The following is a 23,524-nucleotide window of genomic DNA, read 5'->3' as shown; positions in this document are numbered from 1 at the left end:
AGTTTCATGAAGGTTATGTACAGAAGCGTATTGCTGCCACATTGCTGTCACGTTATAAAACGATAACCTACTGTCACACTTAAGTATTGTCAGGTTGTAGTTATGCAATGGCTCCAGACTGAGAGTCTGAAACCACTGAGGGTTAGCCTGTTGTGAGATGAGCTTGTCTGAACCAAGCAACAGGTAACTTAAATGTATGACTTTATAATGGACTCACTAAAGAATATGATATAACGATGAGACAAGTTGTTTGCATAAGCTTTATTTCAAAATGTGCAAGTGTGTGTTGGTGTAGTCTTCATTTACCAATATCAAATCATTTTATTTCTTTAATTACACGTCTTTCATCCCCATACTTGACATTTAAGGACTCTAAACAGTGTGGTGTCCGTGTAAAGGGCCATTGTGATGCCACAGAACTCGAGAGTTCACCTCCACCCGAGACCAACTTATCCACCACTATAAGTTATCCGTTTTTTTCTTTTTCTGACGTGGCAGCAATGCACTTCCGTACTTATGGTATTCAACATTAGTCCAAAATAACTGAAAGCGAGTAATTTGGCTGTTTTCATTTTGGAGGCTGTGGTTTGTAGTACTATTGAATTATGTTGTGATGTAGAAACACGTTTCTATAATTTTTTTTCTCAACCACGCTGTTTCAACATAAACTGAACAGCCATGAAGTAGGATTTAGTGCAGGACCATCATTTTAGAGCGCTTTTTTTTTTTCATTAGTGTACCTAATGAACTGGCAAGCAAGTGTATGTGAACATCGTGAATGTTTCCCAAAAAAATACCCCTTTTCAGAATTTAAACCGTACAGAAACTCAACTTCCTGTGTAACACTCTCTCCCATTAACTTGACTGACATGGCTAAAGTGAAATCAGGGTTGTTGTTCTGCTGTCACCCTTTCAGAGGCGCCCTTTTCACATTGAATGCATGTCCAGTTTTTAGACTCACAGATCACACCCCATTCAAGTCAATTCACTAAAAACAAAACCTCCTTGCAGACCGTTTATATAGTCAGACTCTCACAAAAAGACACAATTGTATGACTGATATTCAGCGCCAATAACTATTTACATGTTAAAGAGGATGAGGCACACATGCTCAATCTGTCAGAGCAAAAACCACAATACACAAACATATTAAGTAAAAGTTTTTATTTAAATTAGCATAAAAAGAAAAGAAACTAAACTAAAATCCATGTGTAATAGGCTACAGTCAGCTTCAAAAATATTGATGGAGCTTGATGCTTGATATATTTTGTGAAGCTGAAAAAAAAACAAGCACTTTATAAAAAATAGATATCTACATTGTAACATGATGACCGTACAGTATGCATTTCCCGAAGTGGCTATGTGGTCTGTACATTTACACCAGTGATAGAAAAGAAAAAAAAAAAAAAAAAGACTTGAAAGACTAAGAGTGACAGCAGTACTCCACCATGATCTACATTTCTGTGACAGGTCTGAAGGTCTTGAAAGAGAATATAATGAAAACAAGTGGCTAAAACATCCTGCTGTCCATCGTTGTCACAAACAACACAGTTTAAGCACTGCACTTGAAAACAAGAGTGTGACGGCTGCTAAATGCAACTTCTTACCATCAACAAATGCTTCACTTTACACTCAAATCTCTTTATAAAGCAGCTTTCCAGTACCTGACTCGGTGTAAAAGACATTGTGCAACATTAACAAACACAACATAGTTTACATAAAGTATGAAATGTAAGAAATTTCACAATGAAATGATAGGAGGACTGATAGGAGTGTTGACCTGTTCAACCTTTACAATAGGGACTTTGGGAACAGAGAGGCATGTAAACAAGCTCAGGGTCTGGTGCAAGACAGAGGGCAGCAACTGTGGGACTGGTAGTTGCATGCAAGGTGGACTGTTGAAGCCATTTTAGGGCCAAGGGACATATAGAGAAAAGCCTGCTTGATTACACATATATAATTGTAGCAGTAGGTAGTAGATGGGAGTCTCAGTCACAGTGTTAAATCTATTCCTGGGCCTCTTTGCCAGTCATCTTATAGATCTCAGTAGGGCCGTCAACATGGGTGATGGTAGTGGTCAGCTGGATGTCCTCGCCACTGTTCGCTCCAGCATCACCTGCATACATGAAAAAGACATCAGCATCTAAATGACAAATACCACCAGAATACAGTGAAAATTTCTAAAATCTAAAAGATGGACTTTTGCAAATTTAGTGTGATCTTAAAAAGAATTTTAACTGTAGATTAACCCTAAATACAAAGACATTAAATTCAGTGAGTTGAACATGCAAGTCAGAAACATCTGAGGAGAATATTTAGCACACAGGGACATTCACTGTCAAGTATTCTGATCTGGCAGACTTGTGCTTCATGTGTATTCCCACAGTGAATCTAAGTAGATGGCTACGATTGTGTGAACATTTAAACCTGTGCGCTGCATGCTGAGAAATGCCACTGAGGAAATGCCTTCTGAAACAAACACAGTTTCTGCAGAGTGCATCACCGCAACGTGTAATTACATTTCTGGAGATGTGCGTCAGACTACAGCGTAGAGTCTGGAGCTAGGACATAGAAGTGAGACATGGCCATAAATCCAACGTAACTTAAATTCATTAGCTACTAGGGGTGTGCATCTCTCCAATATAAGACGATTCGATACGTATCTAGATACATGGGGTACGAAACGATTCAGGAAGGATACATTTTAAAAACAACCGATTCGATTCGATTCGGTAGGATTTGATCCGATCCGATCCGATCCGATTCGGTACGATTCGGTACGATTCAGTGCAATATGATGTAATCCGATGAGTCTGTGCAAATTCTCATTTGTCCAGGTCAAAGGCATCTCTAGGCAATTGAATCAGGTCAACTGGACTTGGTTTTTGTCTGTGAAGACGTTTCGCTCATTATCCAAGAGGCTTCATCAGTTCAAGAGACTAGCAGACAAGTCTGACTAGCCCGCAGACACAGACAAAAACCAAGTCCAGTTGACCTGATTCAATTGCCTAGAGAGTAATCCGATATAGTTCCTTGTTTAAAGTAGACATTTTACATTATGAATGTTCCTAAATCAATCCTAAAAATGTGATATTGTTTACCTTCATAGTGATAAGTTTAATAGAGTCTCGCGAGATTTTTGCGGGAAAGAGAGAGAGAAAGAGAATAAGCAAGCGGGGCTTCCAGCTGTATTGCTGATATACCGTAAATTCCGGACTATAAACCGCTACTTTTGTCACTTGCTTTGGACCCTGCGGTTTATTATGGATTTTTACAGCTAACGGTCACCAGGGGCGCACTATCATGGAAGCGCAGGAGCGAGACAGACAGTTTGCGCAGGTAACGAGAGCAAAACAAACCAAGTGAGTCCAAATGCAGTAGGTACTTGAGAGCTGCTTTTAAGTTAAAGGCGATCGATCTGGCTGACTTTTCTGGTGTAGTAGGCTGGTTATTTTGATACAGTAAACGGCCGTGTTACTGCACCTTTACTGCTGTGTTGGCTGTTTTAGAAAAAGATGCTGTTATTTAGTTGAGCAGCCGGGTTACTGCACTTTTGCTGCCGTGTTACAGGCAAGCACTTTTAAAAACGAATTAAATTTAGCCATTTAACGTTATTGCTTCGTCAAGCGTTGTAAGCCTTGTATTTTGTTATACTGCACTACTACGGTACTATGACTGCAGGAAGTACGCTAGGAGCGCACCGTTGTATTATTTGTGCACTGCACGAATGCTGTTTGTAATGTCAAAGATGTGAAAGTTTGATCGATCGATTGATTGAAATATTTATTGTGTTTCTCAAATGTAAATAAATGGGACGCTTTGCGTTTCCAAACAGTCATTTCTGTCCCGACGATCCCCTCCGTGGTAGAAGAAACTCTTACGGTAATTAAACATTAAAACACCAGCGGCTTGGGTGCGGCTTATAGTCGGTGCGGCTTATAGTCGGGTGCGGCTTATATGGAACAATCTGTAGTTTTCTCCAAAATTTAGCTGGTGCGGCTTATATTCAGGTGCGCCTTATAGTCTGGAAATTACGGTAATAACCCGATTCATAACTTTGTAATCGGGCCATCGACCGGTTCGTGGTACATTTAGATCGGTCCAGGGGCTTGTGTATCGATGCACTCACATCTTTTAAATCAAAACCGATTTCCGATTCATATCGGTAATTTGTTACACCCCTATTAGCTACCAACTGCAGTACTCTGGACTACAGAGGACCAGAACTGATCTGACCAAGAAGTAACTTGACCAAATAGAAATAAATCTTAATTAAAAACCTTTTTTTTCCCTTAGTCTCCAAGTCCCTTTCAGGGCTCCGTACTCATCTCTATCACTATACACAATAATGCATTGCAAGTAGATTTAGCTTAATTTCATTAACACAAAACACTTTCAGTTTGCTCAAGTCCAAAGTGAGACTCAAGTGCTGAAACTGTAAATCAACACAGAGAGACTGGAACTTGGAGAGAGCTGTCCCTCCCTTGAGATTGCTTGACGCACATCAGGGAAAGCTTCCAGATCTTCAAACCCTCTTTTTCTCTCCTCGTGTCACTGACGTCAGGAGATGGATGGATCGTTTTCATTACTTCCACACTCCTCTCCCCACCCCTTCTCTTCACTGTCCCCCCTCTCTCTGCCTGGAAGGAAGCCTGGTGTCCATTAGAATCACCCTCTTGGGCCAAAGAGACCCTCCTTTCCCCTGGGAATCTGGGTCCTTCTCAGTCACTTCGCCCCGCCTCCTCCAAAAACAAACTTTAGATGAATAGCCGGCTTCACAGAAGGCAGACACTTGCTCCTTTCAGAATGACATGGGAGCGACTGAGCACGCTAATGAAATTTAACCAATTTAATAAAGGCAACACAATTAGAAAATAATCTGGTTAGCATTCAGTTCTATTAGCACCTAGATGTACGTAATAGAAATGAACTGTAAACACTATCTAATAATGCCAACATTGTAGCATTGCTGGCTGAGCTGCATTTATTAATTTTTTCAAGATGTCAACCCAAAACCTACAGAGAACTAAGACACGTATATTTAACGGAGTCCTGCTAACAGTTCATCAATTGTATTTTAAAACCAGTAAGAAGTATGTAGTTACCAGTGATGCACTGACCACTTGACTGCTCGTCTCCGTAACGTTTGTGGGACGGTGCGTAGAGGAACATGATGGCGAAGACGTACAGATTCCACATGCCGTAGATGCCAGTGAAAAAGGCGCTGTTCACCTGGACTGTGTGCTCCCCCCAGTGCCAGTGGCCCTCATTCACCTGGACAAACACACATTTTTTGGTTAGTTTTTCTTTTGGTTACAAGTTATATGACAGATCCCAATCAAACAAATGAAACTGAAATATTATGCTTTAGTATTTGTTTATTCAAGAAAACTACTCAATATCACAAATCTGTGAGCTGCAAAAGTAATTGAACCTATGAGATCCTACGCTAATTTCAAGGCCAGATAAGTGTTCAGCTATTCAGAAGTGTTACAGATTGGTTCAATGGGACTTGGGTGTCATTTAGTGCCCTGTTTTGTTTAAATAAATAAATTAATTCACAGTCTGATCTTCACACATGTTCATGGAAGTATATGGTGGCACGGACAAAAGAGCTTCCTGAGGATCTTAGAAAAAGAGTTGTTGATCACTAAGTTGTAAAAGGTTATTTCTGTTTCATTTGTTTACCTGTGTTCTCTGTGTCTACTGTTAAGACTTCTGTGAATATCCATTGAAGTTTTGTCAAACAGAGTTTCAGTCTTAAACATTCTTTTTTTTGCAGTTAGAGCATGATCGTAATCCCATATCCTTAAGAGAGGACCACTTTAATCACATCATAAATGAGACTCACCTGACTGATGATGAAGAAGATAACAGTCATGGCAGCACAGGTCAGAGTGACCAGCATGAGGAACTTGAACCTGAAAATTAGACCCTAAAGGGACACAAGGGGAATGACTTAGTGACGACTCACTTAAAATATACCTCACTGTGGAGCTTTGCCTTTGTGCCGTAACATTCAGAAGTAATGTGTGCCTGAGCAATAATGAGCAACTTGTACATGAAATCACAACAATGACAAATTAATGAAACTGCTCACACCTCATAGTGCAGACGTCTGGCTTTTGACATGGCAGGCAGGGACGTCCTCTTTCCGCTGATGTTGCGGAAGACTTGAAAAACCATGAAGCAGAGGAAGAGAAAGTACAGACAGGCACAGATTCCTGCCACAATGATGAATGCCATCTGAAGAAATGCCAGTCAAGGAAGTAATGAGCCAGTAAAGACAAGACATACAAAGGTTTTGAATATATACTAAACAGCACATGAGAAACTTGTCAGTGTGTGGCCTTACAGATCACTGCACCCAATGTTTCCAAGCTCCCACGACTTTCCACACCTAACGTGTAATTTATAGTACCGCAACAAGTTGACGGCGTAGCTCCGGACCCTACAATATAACCAGCCGTGCACTGTGCTCTTCCCCAGAAACTTAACTACACATCGCGGCAATGCGGGCCGCTGTGATTGGTTTGAAATGCATTCATGTGACTCAATGACCGGACGAGCACAGAAAGTTCTCCTTTGTTCAGGCCCATACGCATCATCTACTCAGATGTCTTCTCTATTCTCTGTTCTGCAGTGATTCTGGTGAAACTAACTGTTTATTTGATGTTTATTAACTTCAACTCCAACATGAGCTGCTCAGTTCCACTCGCCATTAGGTGAAGTCCAGAGTGAAACTCAACACAGCTGGCTAGTCGCCGCCTAGTGTTTTGGAGGCGTAATTACATAACAGTACAGACACACCAGTGCACTAGTATAAATGCTTTCATCTGCATAACTACCTACGCTGTAGCTACACCATCAATGTGGCGCGGTACTGTAAACTGAGCTTAAGCCGCTGTTCCTAAACCAAGACCGTTTATCCCTCAGGTCGGTTTGTGTGGGCTGGTACAAACACAGCAATCACGCTCTGGAACAAATGACCGAGCTGAGCCCAGCTAGAGAGGGTGGTCTTTGCCTGATTACAATTACTCCCCACAGCGGTTAGTTTGCAGTGTGAACACACGCTACCAACAGACCAGTAGGACTACCTTATAATTATATAACAAAGAACTTGTCTAGATCGCTTTGTCTCAATTGCCCAGTGAACATATGAATTTAACCATGATTAAATGCAACATTGTAACAACATTGTTACAGTGACTCTCTGAAACAAAATATAGGTGTGAAAGCACCCTTAGAGAAAAAAAAAAAAAAAGAGTAAAGCAGGAAATGAGGGGCACAAGAAAATGGGGGAGGAGGAAAGCATGTAGGGCAAAAACAGAATACGCACTCATAAACACATCATCCCGAGAGCCAAGGCAGTGCCTTCACATATGGCATCGCTGAATAATTTCTCATCATATTAGTCAAGAGATCACAGTTTCTAATTCATGCCAAAAGCCAAAAAAAAAAAAAAAAAAAAAAGAGAAATGCACGGTCTAGCGGTCTAGTAGCTGGCACAGAATTACTGAACACATGAATTTGTTCCAACAACAGAGCAGAACCAAAAACGTTTACAGGCTGTAAAGGTGAGAAATATAATTTGACCATTTACACTTATTATCATCATCTTGGCTGCCTGATGAACACAACTATTGTTTAAAAAAAGGATACAGCCAGCTCAGTTCCTACATCAGACGCCCAGATGCTGTAGAAGGGATTTGTCAGCTGGACACCTCTAGAGACAAAAAGTAAATAAATAGAATTTTTTTTTAAAGTGGAGCGTGAAATTAATTTCAAATACCAGATAATGTACACAGCAGGTACAATTAGTAAATGTCAGATTTCACAAGATTCATTATACTAATGAAGGTGTTATATATTCTAAAATAAGTCCCTTATTCAAAATAGTTCAGGACAAAAACGGTCTCACCTCTCACACATGTCAAAGATAAAGAGGCAGAAGGAGCCAAACACAATGGGTCCGACCTGCTTCCAGTAGACTGAGAAACGGTTCCTCTCGGTCTGGTCCTGAGAAGAGAGCAGAAAACATCCATTAGCATCAAAGTCCTTCACGCTGTGGATGACACACTGTGTCGATGTCCCATTTCACAGTAAGCAAACCTTCTCTAAATCAGAGTACACTGCTTAATGTTACTGGTTCTGATGTATCCACTAAAACAGCAAACGTTGGGGGACAAAACCTGGAAGAAACTGCTTTAAGTGTCCAGAATTTTAAGATCTCAGAATACAGATCTGAGAAGATGAGTGAGTTAACATATCTGACAGGAAACACAGCCTCTGGCTTATACTACGAAGCCTTAAACTGCAGGTTTCTGCCCCTTTCTGCTGCTTTTCAGGGCTACAAATTTTAACTTGACAAAACCATTACCATCTATAGTGCTCGTGGAAAGTAGTGTCTTCAACTCTTCGTGCTTTGTTTATAATTTCACATTAAAAGCAAAAATCATTAGGATTGAAGGGACTCAAAACATAAAATGACTGTCTAATCCCTTATGGTACCATCAGTTGTAGTATCCTTCCTGGTTTCCTTCCAAGGAAAAAAAAAAAACAAGTCTCCTTTAGAAGAATATGAATATGTTCAGCCAAATCAGCTTCAAGCAACGATCACTACAAGGACAACACAAGCAAGGGCGGCACATCAAATGTATGTACATTTCAATCGTGAGTGACATCAACAGTTTTCCTAAAAAGAGGTTTTGATGCTCAGTGTGTTGTCTCTGGACGCCATCTTGACAGTACATGACTCCACCTCACTCTCAGCTAATCAAAACATGGAGGTGGAGTGTGAGTGAGGCTGAGGCAGAGGTAGATGAAGTCTAAGCTGGCAGCTAGCAACCTCTGAGGGCACAAGTCTGGCACTCAAAGAAGCCATGCCCTGAATTGTGCATAACTTAAAGCTTTAATACGATATAAACAGACGAGTAAGAATAATAAATCACCCCAGTATAGTTTTTATGAATGAGGAAATTAGCTAATGCTCAGTGTAAAAATGGTTTGCTGTCAGAAGCCAAAGTTCTACTTGTAGAAAATGTGAAGGATTTGGTGATGGCAGTACACACATCACAGTCAAAGTAATTTGACCATGGCACATAACCTTGAGGTGCAGTACATCAAGCAGGTAGTCTGCGCACAAATGCACGTAACTGAGACATACTAGAAAAGCAGCAGAAGACAGCAGAAGACTTTGTTCACTGATCAACTTACTCATTTGAAATCCAGAAGCTTTTAATGTATATTATTACCTTCTATTAAGATCAAAAACCTATTTGAAGATGACATTTCTACACTGAGAGGGTAAAGAAAAATCCATCTTTAGATATTCATATTGCCGGAGAACAAGCAACGAAACACAGATGTCATAGAAAAATGATTCAAACACATTGCCCATAGTCGTAAACACAAGACATTATCCACATAAAAACAAGGTGATAAAGGTCAGGTGCTGCAAACAAGAGCGTACAACAAGGCATACATGAAGATTATCTCAGAGGTTGGACTGAGCCGGGTTCATAAAGAGATAAGAACATGCTAAAAGTCCATGTGTTAAGAAAGAGACGCAACATCGCTGCTGACTGAAGCTCAGAAGCAAATTCAGTAAGCAAGCACAGCAAAGCCAGCAAGAGAGAAGCCTGCTATGCAGGGTAGGCTGCAGTCCAGAGAGCTGAAGAGGGGTAAGAGAGAATCATCCTGTCTGAGGCAGACATGGAGCTCATCAAGTTAATATGCCCTCTGTTGAGTAAGAAACAATGTCAGACCATCTCCATGACTTCCCCAATCCAGGCCACATTAGATACGTCAGACAAGAATGACCTGCAACTTATTTGTGGGATGAAGGTCAAGTTCAGGGAGGACTTTGATGGCTGGTACACAGATCTCACACATCTTCAGTTGTCCTCCGCCCAGAAACCATGCCTCAAAGAACTCTGTCTCCTGGACAAAAATGACAGCGAGATGAGATGGGCGAAACCTTTTTCCATTAAGAAGGTAATGGTTTGATTTTTAGGTTTTAAAATGAAATCGTAATGACAGTAGCTTTGTTTTATTTAAACCAGTATATGGCCAGTTCAATTTGACAGACACACGAATTAGTGCAGTATAGCACAGTACAAAGAGGATGGAAAGAGGTGCAAAAGCATAGACAAGTTTCGTGAAACTAATTTGCATCATCTTACTGAAGACAGAAAATAATACGCACCTAAAAAAAGAGACGTCCAAGCATACCCGAACTGTTCACAGCACTTTTCTATTATATATGCATTTGCATAAGGTTTCTTTGAGTCCTGCCCCACAAGAGAAAAGTCCATAATGTGCAATAATGTGTTGCGTTAGGTCTTGCAACAATTAAAGTGTTCCCATGTTTAGATATGTTCTACTTCCACTGCCATCATTTTAGCTAATATCATCATCATCATGAAACTGACAATTATTTATATGAAGCCAGCTGATAGCTAGCTAGGTCTTCATCTGACTGGCCAAATGGGGTGAATGCATATAAGTATCTGAGGCCCCATCTGACAGATCAGATGTTTAAATGCATGGTGCAGTTAAATGAAATATATCTTTTTCAATCAGCACATTTCAGGCTGTATTTTGCGATGTATTTGTTGCGTATGTTTGTATTACAATGACAATGATCAGTCAGATTTTGGCGAAGGCTGATTTCTGTTTATCGTTCTCTCCTTTGTTGACTCTAAAGAATATCTGCTCAGAAGAAAAAATAAAAAAGACTTTTTTCTATAAATAAAAACATAAAAAGCCAAAGCAAGGGGTAAATAAGCAGCATACTAAAAGCACCAGATTGGATTTCATTTGATCAGAACAAAGTGTATCAACAAATAAATACACATTTATCCTAACAATGCTGGCTTTTACGACTCACAGGGTTATCGTAGAGGGTTGCAAATGATGATATCTGAGTGAGACACATTAATGGACTCACTCTCTTTTGGTAGACTGGAAGACTTCAAGATAAAACAAATATCCAGGCAACTCAGCTGACTGCAAGGTCAAAGCTGGTACACTTCTTATTTTATGATTTTTTGAGGAAAAAGAAAAGATGCACAGCTGCTGAAGCATTCCTCTAAGCAAGCGTTCGGTCTTGTTTTCAATCCAAGACGCACTCAATCATTTTTATTTCAACACCATAAAAAAGTCCCAGTTCACCTCTGACAAGACTAAATTTAAATTTAAGCATAAATGGCTGTAAGTGAGATCACAGTTGGCAGGTAAGTGTGCAGGTCAGTCAGAGAAACATAAAGCATGCCAGAGATTTAAGTTAAATTCTGCCATGTACAGTACCATGAGGTGCTCTCCGCAGAAGATGATCCAGAAGGAGAGCAGCATGGAGTAGAAGATGCCCTGCCTGATGTCTCCAAAAAGCAGCATCCAGGTCCAGTTGAAGCCGACAGAGAACCACTCCACTGGGATGTTGATGAACGTCATGGAGATGCCCAGAGCTAAGATTACCCTGAGAGAGCAAAAAATTATTCTTAATGATAAAACACTAAAATCAAGTGTAAGATGGCCATGTGTGGCATCATTAAGGCTTACTACACCGCATGTATACTGTATATGTATTTACATACGCTTATTTGCCAGTTCATTAGGTGCACTAGGAAAACAAATGCACTCTAATACAACAGTCCTGCACGAAATCTTAGCTTCCTGAAGGTTATGGTATTCAGCATTCATTTCAAATAACTTAAGAGTTGTTGATTCAACTGCTGCCATATTGGAGACTGTGTTTTATAGTACTATTTAATTGTATTGTTTTGTGATGTTTCTATTACTTTGACAACCTCCAAATAATAGATAGTCAGCAGACTAGGCTAAATAAAATAAAGACTTAGTGTTTAATTCAATCCAGTTTAAAAACGATCATATAGTTGAATCACCACCTTTCTGACACCGTTTCAACATAAACATTATAACAATCATGAAGACGGATCAATAGAGATACACAAGTGATCTACTGATGCTTGAATTTGTTAAATGGAAATGACATTCAGCAGTATAATGTCCTCAGTGGATAAGAATAAACCAGCAACATCCTGAGGATTTATTTATTTAATATTAAGCCCTCACGTACATCTGCATCTGTATATTCAGCACATTTTTAAAACAGATGCTAGGATTGTTTTAGGGCAAAGCTACATCTACATTTGCTGAAGCATGCACATTAGATCTCAGGCCATTATTGATTAGATTATCAATTCAGCTACAAGCACAGTATGCCCCCACAGAAGACAGGTCTATCCAATTCTAAATAATTCCACCTCATTATTACAGCCAACCCCCCCCCCCCCCCCCCCAACCATGAAGTCTGAACATTTAGAGAGAAATAAGGGCCAATGAACTAGGAACAGTCAGCATTCAGAAAGACAAAATGGAGCTCGTCTTCCCAGTGACTGCAGCAGGTCTCTGCATGCCACTGATAGATGAAAGGATGATCGTAAATAGACTGTAAAGAGGGCAAAACAGAGCTACAGTGTGTGCGTGTTAAACAGAGAGAGACAAGATGATGGTGACCTAAAACATGCGGGTACAAACACTTCTGAAAACACTGCAGGTAACACAAGGAATGTAGTACAAGTTGTAAGCAACTCCACCAGACAGCTCGTCAGCAATGTTCTGCAGCGAGAACAGAGGCAAACCACATTTGACTGGTATGCAGGGAATGTGTCGTTAGCCCCATCAGCAAACACACAGAGAGCTGGGACTGTGTGGAAAAAGACAAAGAGGGTTTTGGTAGGAAAATCTGTAAAACTAATGTGGTACAGGTCTTAAATAGAAAAGAACATGAATTATGTTTGCATTCCATACGCGTGTCCAATTCTCTGACACATTTAACTGAACCACAGCCATTATTAATGTTATTAATCCTACCAAAGCCTTTCCTGCAATAGGTCACAAAGTCCGTTGCATTCCTGAGCAGTGTACAGTTTTAACACAACTTTCTAAAATGATTTACCTTTTAAAAACTCAGTTTTTTCACTTTTTGCATGGCGTCATCCTGAGCCATTTCCACTTTGCGAGCTCCCTCTCACATCTACCCTCCAAGATTTGAGGAAGTCTGAGGTTTACCATTCTGACACCTCTGTGGGCTAGCATGACAGGAGACTCTAGTAAAGCTTTTACAACATGAAAAAATCATCCACTGTCCACAAATAGGGTACGAGTCGCACTTCCTGAAAGCCTGCTGTTCAACTGGGAATGAGAGCCTTGAGCCGGAAAAGACAGGGGGAGAGAGACATTGACTGCGCGTGGCTGTGTGCATGTGGTGTCTTGCTGGTTTGTGTGTTTCTGTCCTAAATGTGTGTGTGCAGCATGTGTCAGTTGAGTGCTAGCTTGCAGATTTTGTAACGCGTTTCACGCTTCGCCAGGCGCTTCCCGTGGCGCAGAACGCTGCCACTTACTGATCTGTCTTCCCAGCACAGCAGGGGGTTAGACAAACACAGGGCCCTGAGCATGGCTGCAACTTTTCACAGCATGGCATTCAACCCATCTGCTTCAGGAACAGGTACCTGTATTTAGGCTTGAATTTCCATAGGAATGAATATGAGTATGGCTTGTTTGCTGACAATGACCTGCCAACTGTTCCACATTGCAGTTACAAAGCTGAGAACTGCTGATGTACACAGATAACATTCCTCCTCAAACGCTGATGAACAACGCCCTCTGATCTCAGTCACCTATACTGCACACGGTTAGCTTGGCCTACTTGTACATTTCATCCATAGTTAATATGTGCTTTCACAGAGCAGACATTCTGAAGCAGAGCCACTGCAGCTTATAATCAGACTACTAATGTAGGTCCTCATTTTATGACGTATCCTTCATTACCACTAAACCAGAATCAAAGTAAGACGGAGTTCCTATGGTCTTAACTAGTTATATGAGGATTAGAGTTAGATTAGAACACAGTGGTGAACACACAGTGACAATGATGATGAGATGGCAGCCTTACTTCTCCAGTAGGACAGGAGGTCTGCTCATTAGAGTGATGCGTCTCCAGTACCAGATCATGATGATGAGGATGCTGGGGGTGAGAAACGTTTTCATGGCAAACCAAACTTTGGTGAAGCCTCCGTTCTGATGGATGCTCTTGGGGGAGAAAAAGAAACACAATCAGCTGTTTGTGACGGTGCTTGATGCTGACCCACACGATGGAGGTGACAAACTCACAATGAAAACTTACAACAAGACGAATGTCTTTGATCTCTCCGATCCCAACGTTGACCTTCTTGCGCTCATTAACAGGCAGGCGGATGTTAAGAAGATAGTACTTATGGGCAACGCTCCCGACCTCCATGAAGGGCAGCAAGTCACACTCATAGTAACGGCCCTCATTCTCATAGGTCTGGAAAACACACAGGAGAACATACGTTAAAACAATGTACCAGCCAAAAACTTTCTCAGGATCTGAAACTGCAACAAAGAGATTCCTATGTAACGTTTTGATCATTAAAGTTATCTTTACCTACGTTTTTGTGGAAGCTGACAACACAATATATCACTATGGAAATGCATTAGCATATTATTAACTTTCCGTGTCAGAGATAAGCTAGCATCATTCAAAATGAATCCTACAATCAATTCCACAGACGTTTAAAAAAAAAAAAACACAATAACTCATTAAGCTTTGGCTCTCAACATTATGCTCTTTGGCTCCTTTTATGATATAAAACATCTCAATGCGACTCCTCATTCAATATTTATGTTTTGGCAGCCTTTAATGAACTCAGCTTCCCGTTTTCAGGAGACAATTGTGGGCTAAATGTCCTTGAATGGACAGAAGAGGCAAGCTCACAAGTGAGTAGAAGAGTTGAGGCTTGCTCAGACATGTCTGCAATAACAGCAGGACAGGCAGCTCTGAACAAAGTAGACAGAGATAATTACAACTAGTAAAAAAAAACGAGAAAAGAGTGTTGAGTTGCCAGTTGGGCTGTGAGTTTGATGGTAGCAAAACCAGCACACAATAACAAAAGCATAAATTGCTATACATTTACATCTATGGGAGCAGGAATTTCTGTGTTTACAATTGGTGTTTCACTTTCTCATGGCAACTGCTGCAGCAGATGGAGATTGGTCATGGACAAAGGAAAGTAAATCCCAGTAATTGGTCTTATTCTTTCAAAAAAGACCAGTGAAGAAATGCTGAATGATCTGCAAGCACAGACGTGACACAGCTTCGGCACTCTACTCCTAGTCAATAAAATATGTTTGATAATCTAAGTGTGAATTAATGTAAAGCACAGATTGTGTTTACCTTGGCAGTAGTGAAGTTACAACTGAGCTTCCTCTGTTCAAAAGAATGAGCCATCTCCGTCCATTCGCTGACCGTGTCGTCTCTGTAGGCCAGGCCCACATCAATGGTGACCATCGCTCCGTCCTCTGGATAAAATATTTAGCACAGCAATAGTTCACTTTCAAATCAGTATCATATTTTGTAGACAAAGAGTTGTTGCAGAGTTTTATGTATAATGTGTGAAAAAATAAATTCACACTATTAAATTGCAAACTTAAACTCGCTCCAAAAAAAAAATCCGCTCCTTAAACTCCACATGAAACTGCTGGTGGAGTACCAATGACTTTTCTCATTAATGTGTTCTTTATAGAGAACAGAGTCAGAAAGGCCTCCGTGATCTGTTCAGTTTAAATAGCCTGAGCAGAGCTGTGCCAAAGCTGGCAGTACTGCTAGTAAGAAAGCGCTTCATTGGATGCAAAATTAGTATATGCCCATGAGTGCAGGATGAGTCATCAACACTCTTCAATTGTTTTTCCTTTTCACTTAAAAATACCATTAAAGAACGCCAACAAAATAATTGTGCGTGGCCCCAACATTGGTGTATATGTGAAGTACCAGACATATATATATGAAAACTTCAATATGGGAACTGATTTACAGATTTCCTCAGTTGCCAATTCATTAGGTACACTAGTTAAAATGAATGTTTTCTAATGTAACTGTCCTTTATGATTGTTATATTGAACAGTTTTTTGTTTTTTTATGATCATTTTGTGGGATGTAGGTTGAGGCGCTGTTAAACTGGATCGAATTAAACACTAAAATGTTTCTGTTACTTAGCCCACCTATTAAAATGGTGTTAGCAAAATATTACGAACATTTGTCGGTACAAAACATTACAATTCATTAGTACCACAAACCACAGCCTCCAAAATGAAAACACGGTTACATCAACAACTCCCTCAGCTATTTAAAACAGATGCTGAATACCATAACCTTCACAAAGTCATGATTTAGCGCAGGGATGTTATAACAGAATGCATTTCACTAGTGTAAATTATGACGTGGCGTGGGTGTATGTCTGTATTTTGATGCGAGTTAAAGCTCATCACTTCACAAATCTACAACCTGTTCCTCCTCATGATGTGATAAAATGAAGTCCTGATGACAGACGTGGCCTTTTCACTATTGAACCAGCACTATATGTTCATTCAGTTTTAGCGTTTCAGATACTAATGTACTTCAGAATCAATGAATATGTTGTGCATCTTACACAGTGATGTCAGTAAAGAAGTTAACAGTTTCAAGTGGACTGGTCATTTAAAATGGATCTGAAACAGTCACATTCGTAGGATTCTTTCACAATACTATATGCAAACATAATCACTGACACAATCTGCTCTCCGTGTTGGCAGAAAATTTAGGTCACTTCCTTTTTCACATGAATTTCAAGACCTTGAGCTGGCCTCCAACAGCCCAGCCCAGCGAATCCAACAAAAAATCCAAAGCAAAGCTATTAAAACTGCATCTTTAGATCACATTACAAAGCCAAGTGTTCTCTCCTCGAGCCCTCAGAGTGCCTCTTGTGCCATTACGAAACAAGCTGGAATGAAGAGAAAGAAACCCAGTGGCCTGTGCTGTAAGAAAGGAAAAAAAGAGAGGAGGAGGAAGGGAGAGAGGGAACCAGATGAGAACTGGCAGCCGACTGTCTCTGTAATGCCTTCCTCTCTGCCACTGGTCGAGCCAGGCGCCCTCAAATGTCACCTCGCTTCATGCAAACATTCCACTCCGATCCAGCGGCCATTGCCACGGAAACTAAGCCTCCTCAACAGCTGTGTTATTGCTGGACCCAGGCCAAAGGGTGCTTGGTGCCGGGGTAGAGTGGGGCAGGTGGGTGGAGTGGTTAATAAAGCCGTAGCGCTTCTCTGGAAAGGACACTGTTACACAGATAAGGCGGTCAAGGAAGGGACGGTCTTGTGATCATTTCATACAGCTGGAGAACAGAATCCACCCACCTTTGGCTCTGTGTGGTTTAGTCAGGGTTTAAAAGGCAACTTAATGTCATTTTGTTAATTAAGGATGACTCAATTCCCTGGGTTCAAGCTTATAAGCATTTTTAAATCTGCAACATCCTTTTAATAAAATCTAAATCCCAAATAATAAGATACAAAAAGAATATTTTCAAAATAAAAAGCCATGCGTTGCTTAAGCTAAATCAGGCAATTGTCTTTTACTAATATTCCTACAACACACTCTTAGCAGGGCTTTCTTGCCTTAGGTCAATACAGAAACGGAGACAATGCAGGAACTGAAATCTATTGTGTTCTGGGTAGAAAATTAAAGTAAAAACATGTGTTAAAAATGGTCGAAGTTAAAATCCCAAATCTGCTGCACTACACGATTTCTTCCAATTGTGGCATCTTTAACATTTGGCATCTCAGTCTACTTGTTCTCTCAGCACCTCGTGCAGCTCAGAAAGATCAAAATGAGTCTGCAGCATTTGCCAAAAAAGATTTGTCTGTGGTCCAGGCTGAATCACTGACTGCTCTGTCAGACAGCCAGAAAGTTAACAACTCGTTGCCCCTGACACATTTTGGCTGAGGCCAAAAATGCGAGTAAGTAAAGGATGCGGATGACTAAGCCGCTATTATACCATGACTGTTTAGACAAGCCGGACCAGAAAGGTTGGCTCATATAAAATGATACCACACACTTATAAACTTCTCTACATTTTTACCAATACCTCTTATCACGTTCTGTTTATGAAAACAGGCATACAGTGGATTATATCATGGTTTACAAGCAATCGTCAGCGTCAACATACTGCACCTTTTTACATCAAAATTTATAGCTATATTACTCATTAACATACCCAGCTACACGTTGTAAGCTTAAGATTTGCAGTTGCGAGTCAACATTTCCTGCCGAGGCGCTACTGGTGATCCAGTCACTTATTAAACTTTCTCATCTTCTCTCTAATCCCTTCCCTCAGGAGCCCAAGCACCCTGCCAAGACACCAAACCGTCTTCTTAGAGATGCCTGTTATCTTGTTCCTCCTCCCCAACCCTTATTCATGCACTTTAACATACTGGGATGCAGTCCATCTGTCCTCCAATACACTTCAAAACAATGACACTGAGTGAAAATGAAGAATGGGTTACAGCAAAGTTGATTTGTTCTACCTTGCTACGAGCTTATGACAAACAATTACTGTGGGTTAATGGTGAGACGTGGTGATTTCACTGGTCGAAGACAAGCAACATAAAACCACTGCAGATTACCTCCCTCCACTCTCCTTATACCTGTCGCAAGTGTGTGTGACAAGCCCATCTACAAATCCCCCAAGGTCTACAAGGCTATAGAGAGCAAACAGCAGGACATCCATCATTGTTTGCTGCCTTTCAATGTAACAAAATCCAATCTGCTACAAAAGGACCCAATTCCTCAAGCACCAAGATAGATGGAAATTAGAATCCAGGATCCTACCAGGACATCTTATATGGGTGGTAATGTATAACATAACACTGAGTGATACTGACAACATTGGAACAACTGCACCTTAATATATGATGCGAAAGATTAGACGCGACAATGGATGTAAATATTACAGAGCTTGGTTTGCAAATATTTTCCTTCCAATTGTGATAAACACCAGAAAGACAAACCAAAAATATTGACACTGCTCAGAACACAGGGTAAAAAAAAAAATAAAAAATACGCAGAACAAGAAATTCTCAAGAACTCAAGAAGCACAGGCACTTGTATCTATCCACAGCTTGAAAATACAATTAACCAAGATTTGCTCAACAAACACATGTCTTGTAAAGCCACGAGCTGTGTCATCCTCTGTCATTTTTGAAAACAATAAGGTGGCTATGGTTCTCACCTATTTGGTTGTGCAACTTAAATGCGATGTCAAACTGTAAGATGACCAGCATGAACTGGAACCACGCGCTCATCTCTTTGTTGGGCAGAGGAATGTGGACAGCAAACACAATGTTGTTGGCCTCAATCTTCTTGGCCAAGGCATCTTCAAAGGAACGGATCTTGTCACACTGGTTAGGACCCCAAGGCATGAACCATTTGGATTCCTCTCGGTGCTTGATTTTGTCCACACACTTGGTGGCCAAGTAGTGCACTGCTGTAGTGGGGCTGGGAGCTGGTAAGACAAATAGAAAGCAGGAGACATGTTAGACTGTGTGTCACATTGAAATACTGCAGCAAAGTGTTTCAAGCTCCCACCAAGCCAAATTTATCCTCAAACTAATACATCACAAAAAAGTTTAGACAAAAATCAATAAATAAAAAGTTGAGCACTGTGGATTTAACTGCACACTGACAAAATTAATATCTTAGCAACCATTAGGAACAGTCAACAGATTGGGTTTGAGCCAAATCAGTCCAAACACTTTGGCAATTACTTTTAGCACTGTTTAGAAAATGCCTGGTAGCAAGGCTGTCTCTCTCTGAAGTGATGGGGAGGGAAAATTCCTGTAAGCTCTCAGGCACCAATTACACTGTTTACGCATTGAGATTCATGAGCTTGACGAGACTGGCGTTTGTAGTCTTTACTCACAAGAGTTTTAGTAATGCCTGGGAAAACACAAAAACTCTGCTGCTGTGAAAGATAGAGGTCTGATGTGAACGACATCTGAGAGGACTGAGAGGCCAGGTGTAGCTTCAGGACAAAACAGACTTGTGAGTTTTCATGTAGGGAACATGACGTCAGGCAAGTACGCCTGTTAAATTTACCGTGGTCTGGCATTCACCCTAATATTCTGATTTTAAGAAACAACACGCGGGTGTTTAACAAGCAATGCCATATTTGGTTTTAAACTCTGGTTGGTTTTTAAACTGGTTTCATTTGTAGGAGTATTAGGGTTCTCAGTAGGAGATTTCGGCTGGAATACCACCACAAGTCAGAAGAACCACCAACTCTGACCTCAAAAGCCAAGTTGGTTGCTCGATTCATAAACAGAAGAGAAACACTTTTTATTAGCTCTCTGGTCAATTAGTGTCTCATTAAATCTGTCGTATATTTAGTATTCCCTAACTTCTACCTGTGGGACAAATGAAAGGATTTTCCTATCTTACAGTGTTTGTTTCTGCATAAATGCCATTTTAATGCCTTCTACCAACTACCAACTACATCTTTGTTTTTCAGTTTATGGTAGTTGAACGTGGTCAACTCATTCTATACCTACGACTTACTTCTGAAGTAAATAGACCTCAGTACGACAAACAATAATCCATGTAGTCACAATTTAGGCTGGAATAGCCATTTAAAATTTCATCTTGGGGTGCGTTCCAACTGAAACAGGGAAAAAATACCTCTGCATGGAACTAGATAGTCTTGCAACCAATCGGAGCAACCAACTATTGATGTTCATTCTTTAAAGATATTTTGCTGGTAATATCTTTTAAAACAAACAGCTGAATGTAAATATCTCGATTTTGTTGCGGACAAAATACAGCATAAAGCTTACAGAAACGATTCAGTTGGCCCGGAAGATCTTCACCGGGCATAATAATAAAAACAGAGCAAATCCAGAAATTCCCCACTAATGTTTTGTGGGCAGGGAAACTTCCAAGCCAGACAGAGCTGATAGGTGGTGCCAACTGAGCTGCAAACAATACAACTGACTCAAAAACTAGAATGAGACTGATGTTTTATGTGCAAATTCTCGCAGAGTACATGTCAAATGGAAACTTCACACTGAACTGCATGTTTGTGAAATGGAATCAGAGTCACCCAAGTTAGAAAACAACGAGCTAATGTGGAACTACAAGGATGCTTCCCAGAACCTGTCACAATACTAAACTAAGCAGGCAGACGATGTTAACAATACAACAAATAGACACTTGGGAGTTATGTAAACCATTGTAACTAGGACAAATGAATGTTTGCTGTGAGCGAATGAAAACTCCCGTGCAATGTTCGACATTGCAACATACCAGTTTTTCGGAATACATCTTTTGCAAAACTGGAAACAACCCATTTGTACAACAAAAGCTCATGATGTAAAAATGGGTTTATGTCAGATATAATAGTCAAGTTACACAACTCTTAGACGTCATTAAAACTAATGTAATGAATGAAAATGCTGAGCACACCATAAAGAAATAATGGAATATTCCTCTAACTGTGAATGTGTCAAGTAGTTAGAGACATATAAGACTCCTATTATCACTGTTGAGGGTACTTGTCAGATGTATCGGCTCATGGGGGTAAACATGAAAGGGGGTTTCAGATCCAGCTCATGAAAGAGATTAGAGACTCATTAGTTATTTCAGCATTTCCTAGTTTCCAAACGTACAGCAACCATAAATGTAGGAAAAAACTGTGAAAGTCAAAAAACACTAAATATGTGCGAATGTGAATCATTGTGCAGAACAATCTGGTTACTTATCTGAACATCTAATCTTATCTGTTCACTCATGACAAAGAGCTAAAGGGTGAAAGGCACGGTTTACACACCTATGTGTAACAGGATCGCCACGCCATCATAAAACTCAACCAGGGCAATGTTAAGGGTGTCAATAGCTGCGTAAAATTAAAAGCACAAAGCAACAAAGACTACACAGCCAACTGAATTAAACCCAGTTATATCCAGAACCCCTTGGAGTTCAATTATCAAGCGACCCTGTGAGTCCAGCAGATCATCGGCTCCTTCAGTCTCCATCGCAGTGTGTCCAGAATAATGGCCATCCCCTCAGCCCGATGACCCCATGCCGTGTTCCCGGGTTTGTCGGGAAACAAGGGGAGAAAAACCCCTTTCTACTCAATTACCCCTGCCGCCCCCTGGCCACCGAGCAAACACAAAGGAATCTAGCTTCATTAAAACCATCTCAGCCAGGAATGAACCAAACAAGCTAATTTATCAGCCTCGGAGATAGAGATCGAGTGGGGGACTGCGGGGACACGAGAGGCTGGTGGATGGTTTCCAGACTGAGCGTCTTTCACATGAACTCAACATCCATGACTGAGGGTGTGCATGAGTGGGTGGATTTGAAGAAACTTGACGGCAACTCCAATACACACCTCACGGCAAAAGATACAACTTTGACAGCTGTGTGCCTCAATGCAAATGAAACTGGGAGGAAGAGGAAGCAACATGAATGCTCTGCCTGCCAGGCGGTAGGGATTTGGGGAGAAGGGGAGACACAGGAGAGGGGGGAGGAAAGGAGTGAAAGGAAGGTAGAGATGCTGCCTGGGGCCCCCACACAGCAGACAGACATTATACGTGAGGAGGAGGAGGAGGAGGTATGAGGAGGAAAGGGGGGGACAGAACATTCGGGTTTGGATCAAAGAAGTGAAAAAACACAAAGCATTAATAGGAAATTAACCCACAAAGTATGGCGCCCTGGTACCTTTTTAGCCTAACCCATGAAGCCAGCGACTAGAGGCACGCAGGGAGCGAACACCTTGACACAAAGCAGTGATTTAGAGGTGAAGCTTTGTTTGTTTGCGAAGTAAAATACAGCTAAAAGTTAGCGCCCGTCGTCTTTTGTCTCTATAAAAACCTTCCTTACCTTTTTTTGTGTGAATTGTGTAACAAACAACTTCAAACTTTTAGCTTTTTTTCAACCGTTTTGCAGCCGTTAAATTTCAAAGGACACGCGCGTGCCAAACGTTAGCTAAGCGGAAGATAAAAGTGAGGATGAAGAGGAGAAAAACTTACCAATTAAACCGCCCACCATGAAGGCAAACGCCTGGAACAAGAGCAGAATAACTCCCACTATCACCAACTTTTTGGTGCTCATATTCTCTATAATAGCCCCCGCCATCGCGAAGGAAGTGTCGGGGGTGAAAATGTCACACGGAGCGAGAAATAAACAAAAACGTGGCTTGGAAAGGGACGAAAACGCTGCATCCACGGCAAGTAGGAAGGCAAAGCTGGGCCCCCTCCACACTGCTCTGCTCCTGCCTTTCAACTTCGAAGGAGGAAAAAGAGGAGGAAAAAAAAAAAAAAACAGGAATCACATGACCAAATAGCGCTCTGCTTTATCCCTGAGCAGCCGACACCAGACCGGGGAAAGATCTGTGGAGCGCCACCGCATTGCAATAGAGGCTGGTAATGCAGGTTACTGTGTCATTGAATGCCTGTGATAGCGCCCCTGTTGTGCGGGTACAGCCTGCAGGGCTATTTAAAGGGAGGTTTTAGAGGTCCTCTCTCGTGTTTGGTGCCCAACACATTGTCCTTCAAAGTCTATTCTTGATCCACGTTGAGAATAGATATGGCTACTGCACAAGGTCTCAGGATA

The 23,524-nt window shown here is 41.0% G+C and overlaps 1 protein-coding gene across 4 annotated transcripts; it reads right to left on the bottom strand.

Annotated features, from left to right (window-relative positions):
• Positions 1-332: 332 nt before the first annotated feature.
• wls (Wnt ligand secretion mediator) lies at positions 333-23,214 on the bottom strand. Of its 4 annotated transcripts, none has more exons than XM_084546580.1 (13): positions 22,942-23,214; positions 19,146-19,418; positions 15,281-15,405; positions 14,210-14,371; positions 13,979-14,115; positions 11,311-11,479; positions 9,823-9,942; positions 7,922-8,019; positions 7,663-7,726; positions 6,103-6,246; positions 5,852-5,935; positions 5,121-5,274; positions 333-2,116 (listed from the first exon to the last, which is right to left on the bottom strand). In XM_084546580.1, exons 1-13 carry the CDS (start codon positions 23,045-23,047, stop codon positions 2,007-2,009), a joined length of 1,746 nt encoding a protein of 581 aa, XP_084402706.1. In that variant the 5' UTR covers positions 23,048-23,214; the 3' UTR covers positions 333-2,006. The 4 variants fall into 4 exon arrangements, with proteins under 4 accessions (XP_084402706.1, XP_084402708.1, XP_084402705.1 ...); XM_084546579.1 differs by having other exon boundaries at positions 337-2,116; positions 5,106-5,274; positions 22,942-23,212; XM_084546582.1 differs by lacking the exon at positions 9,823-9,942 and having other exon boundaries at positions 335-2,116; positions 22,942-23,213.
• Positions 23,215-23,524: the final 310 nt, after the last annotated feature.

This window comes from Chelon labrosus (assembly GCF_963514085.1).
Source record: "Chelon labrosus genome assembly, chromosome: 6".
Classification (NCBI taxonomy): domain Eukaryota; kingdom Metazoa; phylum Chordata; class Actinopteri; order Mugiliformes; family Mugilidae; genus Chelon; species Chelon labrosus.
The sequence above is the reverse complement of the archived record's forward strand: the minus strand, read 5'-3'. Positions and strand labels throughout refer to the sequence as shown.